Source organism: Coloeus monedula (assembly GCF_965178545.1).
Source record: "Coloeus monedula genome assembly, chromosome: 26".
Classification (NCBI taxonomy): domain Eukaryota; kingdom Metazoa; phylum Chordata; class Aves; order Passeriformes; family Corvidae; genus Coloeus; species Coloeus monedula.
In genome coordinates, this window is record NC_138806.1 from 4,034,699 (window position 1) to 4,051,976 (window position 17,278).

The 17,278-nt window shown below is 51.0% G+C and overlaps 1 protein-coding gene across 1 annotated transcript; it reads left to right on the forward strand.

The window, feature by feature from the left end:
* Positions 1-70: 70 nt before the first annotated feature.
* Positions 71-16,107, forward strand: LOC309582303 (dnaJ homolog subfamily C member 7; the record flags this gene model as incomplete). Its single annotated transcript, XM_082297381.1, has 14 exons — positions 71-309; positions 7,818-7,906; positions 8,147-8,271; positions 8,358-8,471; positions 8,790-8,864; positions 10,360-10,478; positions 10,802-10,955; positions 11,684-11,848; positions 12,864-12,955; positions 14,017-14,090; positions 14,428-14,574; positions 14,775-14,927; positions 15,439-15,501; positions 15,812-16,107. The coding sequence occupies 14 exons, from the start codon at positions 71-73 to the stop codon at positions 15,847-15,849; spliced, it is 1,647 nt and encodes a 548-aa protein (XP_082153507.1). The 3' UTR covers positions 15,850-16,107.
* Positions 16,108-17,278: the final 1,171 nt, after the last annotated feature.

Below are 17,278 nucleotides of genomic sequence, written 5' to 3' on the forward strand. Positions count from 1 at the left end.
GCGTGGTCTGTGTAAGCCCCGCCCCTTGTCCGGTCCAGTTCCGCCCCCTTCCCGGTACCGGCCCCGCCCGATGCCGCCGCCGGGCTCCTCCGCGGGCGCCCCCTGCCGGTCGGGCCCCGCCCCGCCCCACCGGCTGAGGCCCCGCCCGTTCCGGCGCTCGCCCCGCCTCGTCCCGCCCCGGTCCGGCGCAGCCCCGCGCGGTAAGATGGCGGCGACGGCGGCGGCAGCGGCGGCTGAGGCCGAGTGCGATGTGGTCATGGCGGCGCCCGACGGGCCCGGCGAGACCGACAGCGACGAGGAGGCGCGCAGGTAGAGCGGCGGCCCGGGCGGGGAGAGGACGGCCCCTGTCCCTCCCGGTGGGCGGGCCGCGGCCCGGCGAGGCTGCGAGCGCCGCAGGGCCCGGGGCCGCGGTGCAGGGCGGCCGCAGGTGCTCGGCAGGGCCGGGAGCGCTCCCGGGGACTTCGGCCGGTCCTTGCACGGGCGGACCCCGCCGGCAAAGTCCTCTCTCCGGGCCGGCCGGGAGCGGCGGCGCCCCTGGGGCTCCGCAGCGGGGCCCGGCGGGCGGTGACAGCCACGGGCCGCACACGGCAGGGCCCGGGAGCTGCTGGGTTTGCGGTGCGGGGCCGGTGTGTCCCAGTGAGCTCCCGCGGCCTCCGTGCGCACCGGGATTAGAACATCTACCCGCTACTGGCGTGTCCCAGAAATACAGTTCACACCCTGTGTCCCGAGGCCACACACCTTCACCGGTGTCGGGGGAGCGCGTCCTCCTCCTCGCTGCGGGGGGAAGGATTAAACGCGTGGGAAGAGGAGGCTTCAAACTCCTGAACCCTTTGCTGCTGCATCACCCCGTTCCCCTGGTCCGTTTGAAACCTGCCCACAGTGGGTTTCGCTCTGTCGTTCCTTGCTGCGGATAACGGGAAAAACGCCTTGGGCAGAGCCCTGCTCCGGGAATGCTCCATCATCCAGGAGCTCCTGGTTTGTCCGTGCAGTGCTCTGGTGCACCGTGCCCGGGGAAGCTGCCAGTGTCACCTGAAGCAGGGGGAGGTGGGATCCCGACCTTTCCCGCACGTTTTCCTCCCAGGAGTGAGTGAACTGGAGCGCTGTGGGCAGAGAGGTGGGAAGGTCCCTGTCCAGGAAACCACTGGCTCTCCGTAGTGGCAGGTGCTGGGTTCGTCTCCCAGGGAGCTGGAAGGAAGGAGCTGTTCCTGTAGGAGTGGAGACATTTGCTCTGGAAGATGATTCAGTGGAATGAAGAAGAGGAAACAAAACCAAAAGTGGCCTCTGAGGAATGGTGGTTTCAGACTCCCATGGATGACCCAAGGGATTCTGTAGAATTGAGGCCTGAGGAGCAGCTCCCTGGGGAGGTCCTGCTGAGCAGGAAAGGAGGAGCTGCTGAAGAGGCACTTAGGGCTCACAGAGCACTGGGATCGCCCAGCCTGTGAGGCTGGGACAGGCCTGTGCGGGCACATCATTCCTGCCTCCTGGGCAAGCAAAACGGTGTGTTTGAAATGGTAAAAATTCCCAGAGGTAAAACCCTGGCTGAAGGCGCAGGTGTCTGCAGGTAGTGACCTCCAGCTCCTTCCTTCCATCCTGAGGCTGTGCCAGGCACTGCTTTAGGTGCCTTCACGATCTTTCCTTTTTGTGTTCTTTTGGGGATGTCACACCTTTTCCTTGATAAAATGAACCCATATGGGCAGGAGCTGATTCCCTGGGAAGCTGGCCCTGCACACCCCGCTTCCTTTGCAGTCCTGTGCATTAAGTTGTTTCCCACCCCAACCCTTCCTTTTTTGCTGTGGTAGCTCGGTTGTTCTCGTGGGAATCAGAGCAATAATTGCTGTATTGCGTTGGAGCCTCAGAAGTTGTCAGTCAGGTGCTTGTGGAACATCCCGGGCCAGGTGAGGGCTGGGTGAGCTCTGCACAGGACACACTGATTTGGTGCAGCCTTCGGGATGTGTCTGCGCTCACTTACGTAAAAATCAGATAAAATAAGAGAAAACCTTTTCAGAATCCTTATGATAACTCAGCAACGAGGGTTCCATGTTCTGTGTTTCCATTTAGAGATTACAGTACAGCAGAATATTTGCTCAAGGACTCCCCTTTGTCCAAATGCACGATTCTGTTCTTCATGGCTTAGTAAAACTGGAAAGTTAGAAAACGAGCAAAAGGGGAGATCTGCATTTCAGAATGGCTGTAACTAACGCCCTGAAGCAGCTGCAGACATGCCAGGGGCTCCCAGGGTGTTCAGGGCACAGGAATGGAGTGTGGTCAGAGGATAATTATTGTCCACTGCTGCCTCATGGATTGTTGGGGTCCAGACGGAAAGCATTGATGTAATTGTGTTAATTTTATCCATTGGTGCACCAGTACAGAGCAGCTGATGAGCAGGACTGAGCCACCCCCAAAAACTCACTTTTTTCTTCATTAATTTTAAAGGTTTCTCACCCATGGGAACAGTTTTTCCCTGCTCCCAGCTGCTCTATGAGCTTGGGCCCCTGGAGTTTTGCCAGGGAGAATTTCCTTGTCATCCTCCTGGCAGCTTTGGGTTCTGGCTTCCATGCATGCTCCAGGCTGAATCTTTCTCCTCCTTCTTCAGTGCTGGAGCATGTGGAAGCCTCTTAAGAAGAAATACCTCCAGCTGTTGGGAAAATACTGTTAGGAGATTGCAGAGCCCCTGCTGCAGACTTGGGATGTGTTGGTGCCTCTGTGGGGCATTGTCGTTTCCCGCAGCAAAGTGACGAGCACGGAGTGGCCCACACAGAGCCCTGGAGGTTCCAGGCCTGGCCAGTCTGTGGGTCACTCACTGATCAGGTCTGCAGGTGTTACGTGGATGTTTTCAGGTGTTGGTGAGCACCAAGAGGCTTTTCCAGTGCATGAAATGAGGTGCATCTCGGTGAGACTCCTCCAGATGTTGTTTCTCACCAGCTTTCGGGGCAGCACTAGCAGGAGGGGGCGAGTTGTCTGAGGGGCACCAGGTCATTCTGGGATAACCTGGAGAAGGCTCTGCTGTTCCTGTTCTGCCTGTAAATGGGCAGTTGGGTTTCCCAGGTGATAAACCAGCCCATTTTACTTATCTGGAATTATTTTATGATCTTATGATCATATCAGAAGCAGCAGAAGGTACTCGTGTAGTTGTTTGCTTCCCCATGCGTCTGCAGAGTATTTCAGTATCTAACTTAGGCAGTTGCTTTATCCAGTTGGAAAAGGTGATCCATAGCTACAGTTTCAGCCTATTTCCTTAACATGAAATGTGCTTTTTTGAGGTGAATCATAATGTAGATGCAGTTGTTTTTCCCATGGAATTCTTAAGCTGGCTGGCTTCCTTCGTTCAAAAGGAATTCCTTCCTTCAAAAAAGCGGTCTCAGGCTGATTCTAGACCCTTCCATGGGTTTCCACAAAAGTTACGCTGTGGCCCTGCCAGGCATGATGGGGCCATTGCTGGGAATTAGGTTAATTCCGAGCTCCGGGAATTACATAACTGCACAATTAAAGTTGGGGCTCGGCTGCTGCTCTCGCTCGTGGCTGCAGGGAAGGTTTGGGTCAGTTCTTGCATTTCTTGTGGCATATTTCAGTTCTTACGGCTCTTTTGGTCTTCCACGAGTTTGCCCTTGGGTACAGGGAATGTTCTGGGGGTTGGAGCACCTTGTGGGTACAGGTTCAGTTCTGTTCTTGGAGAGGCTGGAGGCAGCCGTTTGTTACATTTCCATGGGTGAGTCCTTCGCCCATCCATGTAGATATTTGCATGTCCAGACTGGGATTTCCTGGGCTGGGGGTTTTGTTGAGTCGCTGCCATGGTGTCTGTGCTGCCGGGAGCGCGTTGGGGGGAGCTGATGTGCCGGGAAACTGCTCTGCTCTGCCCTCGGCGGTCAGCGCTGCCCAGCTGGGGCATGGCAGCGTGTTACACACGAGTGTGTGTGACCACTGCCCTGGGGAGCCTGTCCCAGTGCCCAGACATCCTCTGTGGGAAGAACCTTTCCTAAAATCCAATCTAACCCTCCCTCACCCAGCTCCAGCTGCTCCCTCAGGTCACTGGTCACCAGAGAGAAGAGCTCGACACAGCCCCTCATGAGGAAGTTGCAAATATATATTCCCATATGTCTAAATCGTCACTCAGTGTCAAACCTCACCTGAGGACGGGTCTCTAAAGTGCACCCTGTGTATCTGTCTGGCACACAGTGTTTTGTTTCTCTTTCAAGCCCTGAAAGAAGGGAGGGGAGAGTATTGTATGTCCAGGGGAAAACATGATGGCTAATTTTAAGCTCCAGACATCTGCCTGCTGTAAACTGAATTGAGATCACCCAACTCATTTTACCCCAGCGGCTGAGTCACATCTGACAGCTGAGAATCTGGGTGGGATTTCACCCCCAAAAATGCCTGATAGAGGCACCATATCCTATTAAAGAAAAAGCCTCTGCAAGAACTGTACAAAATAGGCAGGTGTGCTGCTTTTGCCAGAGCATAACTGGAAAGATTGCTTGGTCAGGATGGGATTTTGGAGCTTTCCTTAAATCCTGGCTATTTTAGGGTTTTGCCAGAGTTTCATAACGGAGGCAGGCAGTGAAGTGGGAGTGAGGGTCAGGAGAGCTGGGAGAGAAGTGACTCTGCCACCTGCTTAGGTGTTGGATTTCTGTCACTGGCACATCCTTGCCCAGGGGCTGTGCCAGCACACCTGGAGCAAGAGCTGCTGGATTACAGATCCCCAAAGGTTCCAATGACAGCAAATCAGGTGTCTGCGAGATAGGTCTGCGGGAGTCTCACTGGGAGCTGGAGTGGGAGGTGGAAGCCACGATCGGCACTTGAGCGGGGGCAGCGTGTGGAAGCTCTGAGGAGGAGGCAGGAGTTGTTAGGCAAGCGTGGGATTGTGTCACTGTGCGCGGGATGGCTTCTCCGAGAGCTGCTGTGCTGGGAACGAGCAGAGGCTGAGCTTTCACAGGGCACGGGGAGGAGAAGGAGCCTTGTGCTGGTTCCTCTCTCCCCATGCAGGCAGCGAGCTCCATCCTCAGAGCTTGAGTGTGCGAGGGAGTGTCAGCTCACAGAGCTGCTGCTTGTCTTCGTTGGTCTCAAGCTGTGCCAGAAGAGGTTCAGGTTGGATGTCAGGTGGAATTTCTTCACACAAAGAGTTGTCAGGCATTGCCCAGGGAGCAGTTGGAGTCCCCGTCCCTGGAGGTGTTCAAGGAACGACTGGACGTGGCACTCAGTGCTCTGGTCTGGTTGACAAGGTGGTGATCAGTCACAGGTTGGATTCAAAGATCTTGGAGGATTTTTCCAACCCAGATGATTCTGTGGTGGCAGGTTCTCTGGGGAGGCAGGGACCAAAGTGCTTCAAGTATTAGAGATGCTGAGAAATACCATAAAAGAGAAAAAAATAATTGCCTCACTTGCAAGGAGAGTCACTCCCACCAGCCCCTCCTGTGCCTGTGGTGCATGTGAGTGATGAAAGACAAGCTTCTTCCCCAGCTCCTTGGTGCAGCTCTTCTCTGTTTCTGTGTCCAGCATGGAGCAGCCCTGCGAAGACACTGACCCCGTCACAAAGCCACCCATTCAGCCGGGGGCGTATTTTTAGCAAAGCACGATTCTTCTTTGGTGTCAAAAGTAGCAAGTGGGGAGCGCAGGCCCCAGCAGCGCGGGAGGCAGAATGAGCTCATTCAGGCCGCAGCATCTGTTGGGGTGAAACAATCCCCAGTGAGATCAGGGGCTGCAGCTCTCCTTGTTGGAGCCAGAGCCGTGGTAAACAAGGGCTGTGTGCTCTGTATGTCAGCAGGGCACAACAGGGCAGAGCTGCTTCTGTCCTGGCGCTGGAGCTCAAGCCCAGCCTGACAGCTCTGGCAGATCCTTTACCTTCATGCTGTGGGGGTGATTTGCTTTAACAATTTTCATCATTAAGCCTTAGGCCATGTGAGCAGCAGAAATACCTGCGCTCTCCTTTCTGCCAGTGTCACCTGAGGCACTGTGACATTGATCTGCATTAAAATGCTCAGAAGGAAAACAGACCATTAAAAAAGAGTAGAAAACAGTAGTCCTTGTGTGGGAGTGTTTCTCTGGCATCTCAAAGTACCAGTGCTTTGTGAAAATCGGTTTTGCCAGGGTTATGGTTTTTTCCTCCCATTTTTCCAGGTCTTCCCAGCAGTTTGTGGCAGATGGGATGCTCTGGCACACAGCCTTTAGGTGTGTCTGTTAGATGGTAAGTCCTCATGACATGACAGGTAAAATGGTTAAAAGACTTGTGACTCGGCCCGCTGTGCTGGACAGGTTGTGGTGGTGGCTCAGGTGAATTCTGCCATTAAGACTGTTCACCCATTTCTTTACACTGTACAACAGAGACCTGAGGGAAGGAACTTTCAAAGGATCTGTGATTTTCTTTTCTATTTGTGATTACAGAAACAAGAGAACGGTGAAAAGTCTTTACTGCCCAGGTTCCAAACGTGCAGAATTGCTCGGTAGTTTTTCCACTGTATTTAGATATTTGATCCATAATACTCAAAAAAGGTGGTTGTGTTTGGAAACATTTTAATCATGCAGAGTTTGCATCCTGATTCTTGTGATGTGGATCCATCCCACAGGCATATCCTTATTGTACATCAGTGTAGCTGGGAGGGTGCAGAGCTCCTGGGGCTCTGGTGGATACTGGCTCCTGAGGAAAAGCCAGGCTACAGCACCTGCCTCAGGTGTGATGCTGGGAGGGCTGGGGCAGAGGAGGGATGGCAGTTTCCCATCTCTGACGGGTGAGTTAATCATTTTCTGGAACAGGGGCAGGAGGAGCTGACCTGGGAGCCAGGACAAGGCTCTTGGGGGGCAGTGGGTGTGTGCTACCCCATTGCTCTGCCACCGTTTTTACCCATCTCATCTTATCCCAGTGTTTTAACTCCCGCAGGGCTGTGGCTGGACTTGGCTGGGGTGTAGCCCACAGCAGAACTTAAAACTGAAAGTGAAGAGCACACTTCCCAGCTCCCAGTGTCCATTGTTCTGACAGCTGGGAAATCTGCGATGGCTCAGTGAAAACAACCCCTGCATGAGGTGGTTGTATAGGAGCGGCCAATGGCAGCCTGAGCAAGGCTGAAAACATGGGAACTTGTTCCAACACAGTTCCCTTTGTTCCCTCCCAGGTCAGCCTGTGCAGCACTGCTCGCATTTGCTGCTCCATCACCGTGGTGTGCTCTCCCTCTCGGCCTGTGCAGCTGAAAGGCTGAAGGGAGAGGAGGGAAGAGAAGGGGCTTGGTTTCCTTCAGGGGAAGCTTTGCTTTCGAGAGTTTAAGGGAAGCTGCTTTGAACCATATGCTGTGTGTTTTTAAATGTCCCAAACTGTCTCTGCAAATGCTTGCTCTTGAGTGTGAGGACTATTTCTAGACCTGTTGCCAAGGCAGTGCCAGGCTTCTGTTGCAGGCTTGTACCCATATTTCTCTTTGATTTTGCTGTATTTTGAACGTGGAAATTGTTCTTGGCTCTAGCTCGTAAGTATGTGGGACTCCTGAAAGAGCCAGCGCTGTCTCTTTTGTTCTGAGGTGCAGCACATCGCAGGAGGGGGCTGTTGGGTGAACCCTGTACCAGGGAGTTCTGCTGGACTCTCTGAGGGGACTCAAAGGTGGCTTTAGGCTGCATCCCTGTAAAATTTGGCCAGGAAATATCCCTGAGTATCCCGAGTAAAGCACTGAAGTATCTGGGAGCCAGCAGGAAATGAGGTGTGCTGGGTGGTGTGTGCTGAGGAGATCTCACAAGAACATTTGGAGCATTGAACAGTTATGCCTGGGGATCAAATGCTTGTCATGGTCACAATCTGTCTGGTGCTCAGTTCCTCTGAAATGTGGTGTTTTGCTTCCTTTCAGAGAAGCAGAAGCGTTCAAGGAGCAGGGAAATGCATACTATGCCAAGAAAGATTACAATGAAGCGTACAACTACTACACAAAAGCCATAGGTGAGAACAGCTGATACCAATCTTTGTTGAATACCATGTCTAAAATCGGAGCTGGTTGATGATTTCAAACACACCAGTGGGGTTTCTGACAGCACGTGCTGAATGAAAACCTCTTGCCTGCTTTAATTACCTTGGGAAATGTCACCAGATCGATAATGCCAGTCAGGGCCAATGTTCTTTAGTGCCACAAGTTGTGCAGCTGCTACGTCATACTGATAGTGAGTCTTGCATTGTCTCCAGATACATGTCCCAATAATGCCAGTTATTATGGGAACAGAGCTGCTACACTCATGATGTTGGGGAGGTTCCGAGAAGCACTGGAGGATGCTCAGCAGTCGGTCAGGTTGGATGACAGCTTTGTACGGGTACGTGGAGAACATCAGGCTCCTCATTCAGTACCTTGTCTGCACCTGTTACAGCTCTTGCAACTCCTTTTTATCTGTGTTCCCAGGGCCATCTCCGGGAAGGGAAGTGCCACCTTTCCCTAGGGAATGCCATGGCTGCCAGCCGCTGCTTTCAACGAGTTTTAGAACTGGATCATAAGAATACTCAGGCACAGCAGGAGGTAAGAGGATCTTCAGATTTAACTGTCCCCAGTAGATGCTGAGGAGGCTGAGCTGGACAAAGGATAAATGGAGAATGGTGTAAGGCAGCTGCCACTGTTGTGTCTCTTTCACAGGGTACAATTTCCTGGGCTTCCAGTTCGGTCACTTGATTTCCAGCTGATTTTAATGCTGGCAAAAGTGATCATGTCATCTGCATTATTGGTCCATGGTCTGCAGTAGTTTTGGCTCTGACATTCAGGGATTGGCTGCTCAAATGCTGCTTGGTGGCATTTCAGAGCAGAAACTGTCCTGCAGCACTTGTGTGTTCTGTCTTTCAGCTGAAGAATGCCACGACTGTGCTTGAGTATGAAAAAATAGCTGAAGTGGATTTTGAGAAACGGGATTTCAGGAAGGTGAGTTTAACTTGTTTGGTGTGGTCTTAGATGAGAACTGGTGTGTTTGACATGGCCCAGGCAGGTGTGTGACTGCTTTCCTTGCTGGGTGTTTGGGAGATTCTGTACCCCATCTGTTGGAGCAGGGCTGGCTGGTGAACTGTGTCAGCTTTGAAAGTGGCAGAGCTCGTGCTCCCTGAGCACTGACCAAATGACAAGTGAGGTAACTGGCTCAGGCCAAGCCCTCTGTCGCTGTTTGCTTTGCAGGGTGAGTGGAGTCATGAATGAGCTGTTTGAGACAGATTTTGTCAGCAGCAGCATTTGATCACGCTTTGCTCCTGAAATGCATATCCAGGATTCTTCTTTCTCAACTCTTTGAAAGAAAAAAAAAAAAAGGCAGGCTGTGTGCCAGAGAGGGTCATACAAGGAGGAATGCAGATCTGCATGGGGCATTCTCCTTAGAGCTTCCAAATCTTTCTTCCCGAGGGTTGTAACAGGATGCAGCTGGTACTGACCTGATAGAACAAGAAATGACAATATGAAATCTGAAAGGCACCAAGCACTTCTCATGCAACTGTTTCTGTGCAGTGGATGCATGTAAGGAGCAGATTTACCCCAGAGAGGAGATTGTGTAGTACATTGAGCTCATTGTTCAGGTCTAAGGCTGAGCTCTCAGGCTAAGCTCAAGATTTTGGAAGGGTAAATCCCAGCTTTGTATCACCTTCTTCTGAGGAGCAAATGGGATGTGTGGTCAATCTGAATTTCTCGTGTAGGAATTGCCCTGCCTGTATTGCACGTTCTGGGTGTCTGCATCTGTCCCTCACTTCCCCAGTCCCACTTCAGTGGGGAGGCCAACATGAAACGTGATCTTTGTTTCTGGAGAGCTGCTCCTGCCTCACCCAGGAGCCCTTGGCTCTGGAGCACAGTGCTTCCCACAGCAGGGCCCCGTGATGTCACGGGCCGAGGAGCAGATGAACCTTGGGGAACAATGCCCTGTTCTTGCACAGATGTCCCCACCAGAGTGCAGGGATGGAAAAGACCCATTAGCTCACCCTGCCCATGGCTGTCGGGCCAGTGGAAGATCAGCCCTTGCACTGTACTTTTTTTGTGTTTTGTCCAGTCCAAACTGTCTCAGTCTATTGAATTTCTGTCCCTCCCACATGTCTTTATACTGCAGGAAACAGGGGCAGGATTGTACTTCTTGGCCCTTTCTTTAGGGCTTACAGTTTAGAAGAGTTAAAGGGATGGACCTCCTACAGGTGTCCCTTGAGTCTTGTGTGGGGCTCTGTCACAGTAATGTGGCAGATGCCTCAGACCTTGGCACACAAAGCCCTTTGAAAGGCACAACCTGCACATGAGGAAAATTTTCCAATGAAATCTATCTCCAGCAGCAGTGGAGGTGGGTGTCTGCACGCTCGCCTTCCTGGTCAAACACAAATCTCAAGCGTGGGGCAGCTGTTCAAACCAGGCCCTTGGCTCTCTGCTGTGCTCACGCCTGTGGTTTCTCCCACCCCAGGTTGTGTTTTGCATGGATCGTGCTTTGGAGTTTGCTCCCGCGTGTCACCGGTTCAAAATCCTCAAGGCTGAGTGTTTGGCGCTGCTGGGCCGGTACCCGGAGGCACAGTCCGTGGCCAGGTGAGTGTCCAAGGGCTGGGGCTGAGGAGCACCTGCTGGGGTGTCCTGGCTGCTGCCTGTGCCTCACATCTGGAGTAAGTGAGGGAATATAAAATAGAAATATTCCTTAATGCATGTTGTGATGAGGAGGGAGGGTGTGAATTTATCCCCATTAAACTTCCTGGGAAGCTGCATCCATGCTGCTTGAGCAGGCTTCTGTCTTTTTGGCTTATCTGTAGGACAGACTTGTTAAAATAACCCGGTAGCTCAGTGGAGGAAGGTGCTTGTGGAGGTCAGAAGGAGACAGGAATAGGGATGATTTCCTATATTGCTGTGTGTTGCAGTGATATCCTGCGGATGGACTCGACCAATGCTGACGCGCTGTACGTGCGTGGGCTGTGCCTGTACTACGAGGACTGCATCGAGAAGGCCGTGCAGTTCTTTGTGCAGGCCCTCAGGATGGCCCCTGACCACGAGAAGGCCTGTCTTGCCTGCCGGGTAAGTGGTGGAGATGGGGCAGCAAAATCACCAGGATCTGGGGTTTTTTTTAAACCAAACACATTGTTTGGTTCTGCTGGATCAATCCCTTCTCCCTCCCTCAGCATTGCCATTCCCAGATCTCCAGGAGCAGGCAGTGTGTCCAGCCCTTCCCAAAGACAACCAGCTGCTGCCTCAGATAAAACCAAGCTCCTAGAAATTGTTTCTCAGTACACTGTGATACTTTGAAGCAGCCTCCCCTTCACACTTTTTTGTTCCCTGGTCATATATATACAGGAGCAATAAAACAAGGTAGATTGGTTCTAAAGGAACTCCTAACTTTAAGGTCCAATATCCACGTCAACACCCTGACTTCCGTTTAACACTGTTCCCTCCTGTTGCTCCTTCCCTGGTGTGGTTCTTCGACTGATTTTAAATCTGTTCATATGTATAAAGCTCTCAAAAAGTGAGCTCACAGTCCTTTTATTTTAATCCGTAAATTTACTGCACTGTCATGTTCTCATCTTAAAAATTAGGCACCCTTTTTTCTGTGGAGGACGCCTGGAATCAGCACTGGTTGTTCCTTAGTGCTTCCAGATTTTCAGCTGCTGGAGCAGGGCTGTGACTTGTATCATGCAGCAATGTCTGAAACCAAATTAGAACTGTTGTGTCTGAGGGTCCTTGTCTGGCAGAACAAGGTGCTTGGTGCCCCTAACCTCGTGTCCTTACCCAGGTGTGTTTCCTTTCAGAATGCCAAAGCACTTAAAGCGAAGAAGGAAGACGGGAATAAAGCGTTCAAGAAAGGCAACTACAAACTAGCATATGAACTGTACACAGAGGCACTAGGAATAGACCCAAATAATATCAAAACAAATGCCAAACTCTACTGCAACAGGGGGACGGTTAATTCAAAGGTAAGGGACGGTCACCCGGCAGGTGTCTGTCACCACGTCCCTCACCACAGCAGTGATAAACTGCAGATCAGTTATTCTGGAAAGCACAGGCTGCCCTGGCTGCTGGGCAGCTGCATCTCTGAGGCCATGGACAGTGTTTCAGGGTTTTTGTGCTTGCACAACACTTGGATCTGTTCCCAGCAGCCAGCAATCGACTCCTGCAGAAACAAAACTCAAATACTTGGGCTGCACAGAGTGGGAGGGAGGTAAGGGACGTGCTTTAGCCTTATCTTAGTCAGCAAAAGGCATCCCTCTCTGTTTGTTTCCTTCCCAGGAATGAGCAGATTTTTTTTTTTTTTTCCTTCTTGTAAATCATGTCTTGCTTTGGATTTTTATGTAAAAAAAAAATTACCTAATTTAAAGCCCCATGACATTTTTTCAGCTTTGCTGTTCAATTTTAGTCCTGCACTGTCGAGAGAAACAGCCAGTCATGTGACAGTGCTCCCAATTCCCACCCTGTGTCCTCTGGGCATTTTTCTTCCTCAGCTGTCCCAGTGTTGATGCTGCTGCCCCAGACACCCCCACTTGGTCGAGAGACACAGGCTGTTCCCAAAACCTGGGAAGTGGGATGAGCTGGGGGCAACATAATGGGTGTCTGACATGGCTGTTTGTGTCTGAAAACAAACAATGCTTTTCCTGAAAAAGATTTATTTAAAATATTTTTAGGTTTATCTTCCTGCCCAGGAATTAGTTTGGACACAGAATTGGGATTGTTTTCAAGAAGACGCTTGGTTTTGAGTGCATTTCTTACACAGAAGCACCACATAGCTCTGTCATGTCTCTGGCCAAGCTTCTGATTATTTTTTCCCAGGGAACAAAAGCTCAGTGTTTGGGGGAAATTGGAAAAAAGTTCCTAGACAGAGACACAGAAAACAGTGAGCTTTTCTCAGATTCCTCACACCTTTCATTTGCCTAAAATCATGGTGCAGAATTTGTTCTCTGTGTGGGATTTACTCACTTTTTTCTCACGTTGTAGCTTAGGAAACTTGAAGAAGCAATCGACGACTGCACGAACGCGGTGAAGCTGGACGACACGTACGTCAAAGCCTACCTGAGGAGGGCACAGTGGTGAGTACACCTTGACATCGGGCACCTGAGCATGTGTGTGGGCAGGAGCATCCTCCTGGCAGCTCTGAGGGACAGCATCACAAATCTGGAGCTTAACTGAATGGAAGGGGGGCCCTGAATTTACTCCTCTTCCTTATGCTGCTGAGGAGATGGGGGTAGCTCTCTGTGGTCTCTCCTGCTTGCCTGGATTGGACACTGCCTCTTGATGGTGTATTTATAGAATCATTTGGGTTGCAAAAGACCTCCAAAATCATTGGATCCAGCCTTTGACCGATCACCATCTTGTCAACTAGACCAGAGCACTGTGGGCCATGTCCTGTTGTTCCTTGAACATCCTCCAGAATGGTGACTCCACCACCTCCCTGGGCACCCAGTTTCAATGCCTGACCACCCTTTCAGTGAAGAAATTCTTCCTGATGTCCGTCTGAACAGGATTTAGGGAGAATTTGTTCTAAAACTTGACTTACTGTGTTTATAGATGAACATAAGATGTTCTGTCCCAGAGAGCCTCTCTCTCCATGTCTGCAATTGCAAATTTACAGTGGTTGGAAAAGAGATTGAAAAAGACCTCCAAGATCTAACTTTTCCAACCTTCCATCTCTGTAATTGCTAAATTACAGTGAGTAGTTAATGTGTGAGTAAGGCTGAGGGGGCGACAGACAGGCACGTGTCCCTCGGAGGTGCCAGGCTTGTCACTCCTGACCAGCACTGCCAGTGTGAAGCTCTGTGCCAGCTCTGACCCTGCACCAGCTTCCTGGAGCTCGAGCTGGCTGGGATCAGTTCCTGCAGCTGCATACTGGAATTATCAGGTCATTAAAGCAGAACTTGTGCTGCCAAAGAAGGTTGCAGTGTCCCCTTGGAGCCCAGAGTGCAGTTCCTGTGCCAGGGTTTCCCACAACTGTCAGGACTCCCAGCAGTAGCCCTGTGTGGGCTCCTCTGAGGTCTGGTCTGCTGCAGTCCAGAGCACTTCTCTTAATCCACATCCACCCAGACAGCCTGTACTGAAGCCCTTTTGATGTTCCTGTGAAGGACACCTTGGTCACCAGTGTTTCTTTCCACAGTTACATGGACACAGAACAGTATGAAGATGCTGTAAGAGACTATGAGAAGGTTTATCAGACAGAGAAAACGAAAGGTGAGCACAAGGGCACTCTGTGTGTGCACAAATTTCCCTGAACTGGCAATTTTTTTGTTGTTCCTTTTTTCCCCACAATATGCTTTGATTTGCAGCCTAATACCCCAGCAGGACAATATGGAGAAGCCCTCAGAAGCGCTGGAAATCCCTGTCTTTGGTCTGTTTTCTCTCCCATCACTGATTGCTGAGATGATAATTCAGCTTGTGTCTGAGGCAGTGCATTGGGTTCAGAATGCCTGGTTTTGGTTCTTGTTTTGACTGTCCCCTTGTTGTTTGAGTGGCCTGAAGTGTAAGGGATGGAGTAACCCCTCCCCTCTGGTGTTGTGCTCCGTTCCAGAACACAAGCAGCTCCTAAAGAATGCACAGGTGGAACTGAAAAAGAGCAAACGGAAAGACTACTACAAAATCCTGGGGGTGGACAAAAACGCCTCTGAAGATGAGATCAAGAAGGCTTACAGGAAACGAGCACTAATGCACCATCCAGGTACCCACAGCAGTCCTTAGGTGCCCTGTGTAGCCATCACTGAGGCAGAAATGTGTATGGAAGAGGGAATTTCTGGACAAATAGCAGCTCTGACCCCACAGATCTAGAGCATGTTCTGGGACAGGAGCTTGGGAATGTTTAACATTATCTGTTTGCACTAGAAATTAAAAGCTTTTTCCTGCTTGTTTGCGTATCCCCAGACCGACACAGTGGAGCAAGTGCAGAAGTACAGAAGGAAGAAGAGAAGAAATTTAAGGAGGTTGGTGAAGCCTTTACCATCCTGTCAGATCCCAAGAAGAAGGCCCGCTATGACAGTGGGCAGGATTTGGAAGAGGATGGATTGAACATGGGAGGTCAGTGTTCTTTACAGTACTCTGCCATGGCAGCCTTTAACAACATCAGACCCTTTAGAGTCTACCTTATCCCCTAAAGCAAGCTTCCCTTTGGGAATGATTCCATGAATTGACTTGGTTTGGTCCCTGAAAGCATTGGGATGGCAGGGCTGCACTGTTTCTAGTTGGGAACAGGCTGGGATACTTGCAGGTGTTGTCCTTAGCTGAGCTGGTGGGCAGTAGCTGCCATTAGGCAGAAATCTGTCACAGGATGTGTTAGAGCGTAATTGTGAGTCCCTAAATGCTGCTTATCCAGATCCTTGGGCTGCCCCGTGGCAAGTTCTCTCTGTGACAGCTGCTTTACCTGTTTGTGGTCACTACATGGCCCCATGTGCTTGGAGCCAGCCCTGTGTCCCCCAACTCGGCCACTCTGAGACACTCTCGGGACCCTCAGTGAGCTGACAGCTCCTGAACTGTGGGAGTGTAATGACTGTTTTCGCTGCAGCTCATGAATTCCTTCTCTTCCCTGTAGAATTTGATCCAAATAACATCTTCAAGGCCTTCTTCAGCGGGCCAGGGGGCTTCAGCTTCGAAGGTAGGTGAGGTGTTGTCCTCCCAGCCTTGGAATCGTAAGTACACAAATCCCCTGGCAGGGCAGCTGGGGCTCTCAGTGGCTGTGCTGCTTGAGGAGAGCATTTGGCTGTTCCACAAATCTAAGACCTTTTTCAAAGTTCTGCCTGCACAGCATCAGCCAGTGGCTGATTCTGGTTCTTCTGGGTTCAAAAGCCACAAACCCATGGGCTCCCTGTTCTGGAGGTGTGTGTGGGCTTGGCCATCCTTGTGCTGCTTAGGGTTGCACTAAAACAATTTGGAAGGTCCTGATTATATTCCATTTTCTTTTTCAGCTTCTGGGCCTGGAAATTTCTTTTTCCAGTTTGGCTAAGAAGCAAACAAACACAAATCAAACCACACATACCTGATCTGCTTCTTTTAACCTCGAATACGGACAGCCCCAGACTCCTCCTCCATCACGTCTCGTTGTCCTTAGAGCAGTTTCATTTCTGGGTTGGAGCCTCTGTTTGTGTGTTGTGTGTGTGAAGAGGAAACCAGCTCGGGAGGGGAAGGCTTGTGAATTTTGTTTTACTGTTAACTTTATTAAAAAAAAAAAAAAAATAAAGCTTTGAATCTTTTGGTCCCTCCAGGGTTTGGAGTAACTTGTAAGTTATCTTAATCTTTTGGAAATACTGCCAAGGCTCAATCCAGTTTCGTGCAATCCCATTTCACCTGCCGGCCTGGCTTCTTGGCTCTTTTTATTTCTTTTTTTTTTTTTCCCCATGGTTCTCCCAGCAAGGCCCACTTGGGCATTAAACTTCCGTGATAACATGTGAGCTTACAATTCTGTATCAGAGAAACGCTGCTTAGAGTTTAAAGAGCAGCTTATGTGAGAATTCCCTGTGATGCAGCTGGAATTAAGGGCTTTGTGTTCCCAAGATTGTCCTGTTTAAGGGAATATTGAATTTGCTCTGGGCTGAATTCCTTCACTGTACTTTTTTTAATTAACCCACTTGAATATTTTATATTTGTGCTAAACTTGATTTTTGTTGAGCTTGATGTGTGATTTCCTGTTACTGATCCATGACGTGGGTGAGTCTTTCAGTGCCAAGTGAATTCCAGGCAGGGATCGTGGGTGGTTCGGGATGTGCAGCGCCGAGCTCCCGGTGTGCAGCAGCTGTGTGTTCAGTTAACCTGGTTGAATGGTTTTCCCCTGGCAGTGATTTACTCCTCCAAAGCAGCAAGAAAATTCGAAGTCCAGCTCTGACCTGACAGTCTGTACTCTTTTCTCTTGTGCAGTGTCGGGGGGGTGGAGCTGGAGGGATGGATGAGCTTCTGGCCTGGAGCCGTGTCCTGATGGGTTTGGTGTGGGGCACTGCCCGTTAGCAGTTTGGTGTTCACATAAAAGGTGGTGTTACAGCAGGGTCTTAGCTGGGAGAGGGCTCTGCTTCCAGAATTCCACCCTTTTCTCTAGAGCATGGACAGCACCTTTTTGTCCAGGTGCTCTGTGTGAGTTCAGTCCCGTCTGTGGTGGGTTCTGGAGCACAGTGCTGCCAGGCCCAGTCGCGGGAGGTTGTGCTCTGCCTGGGGTGTGAGGGGAGCAAGAGGCAGTGGGGCTATGGCAGGAAGTCCTGGGTTGGTGCTCAGTGAGGGACTGTGGCCAGGATCCTGGGCTGACCCCGGCAGCGTGGGGCTGTTGGAGGCCGGAGTTTGCTCGGACAATGGGTGTTTGTGCACACAGGCTGGGCTGTGCCGAGAGAGACCCTCACAGTGACTCTGTAACGCCTGATTGACCCTCCCACGGCAGAACAAACACTGCA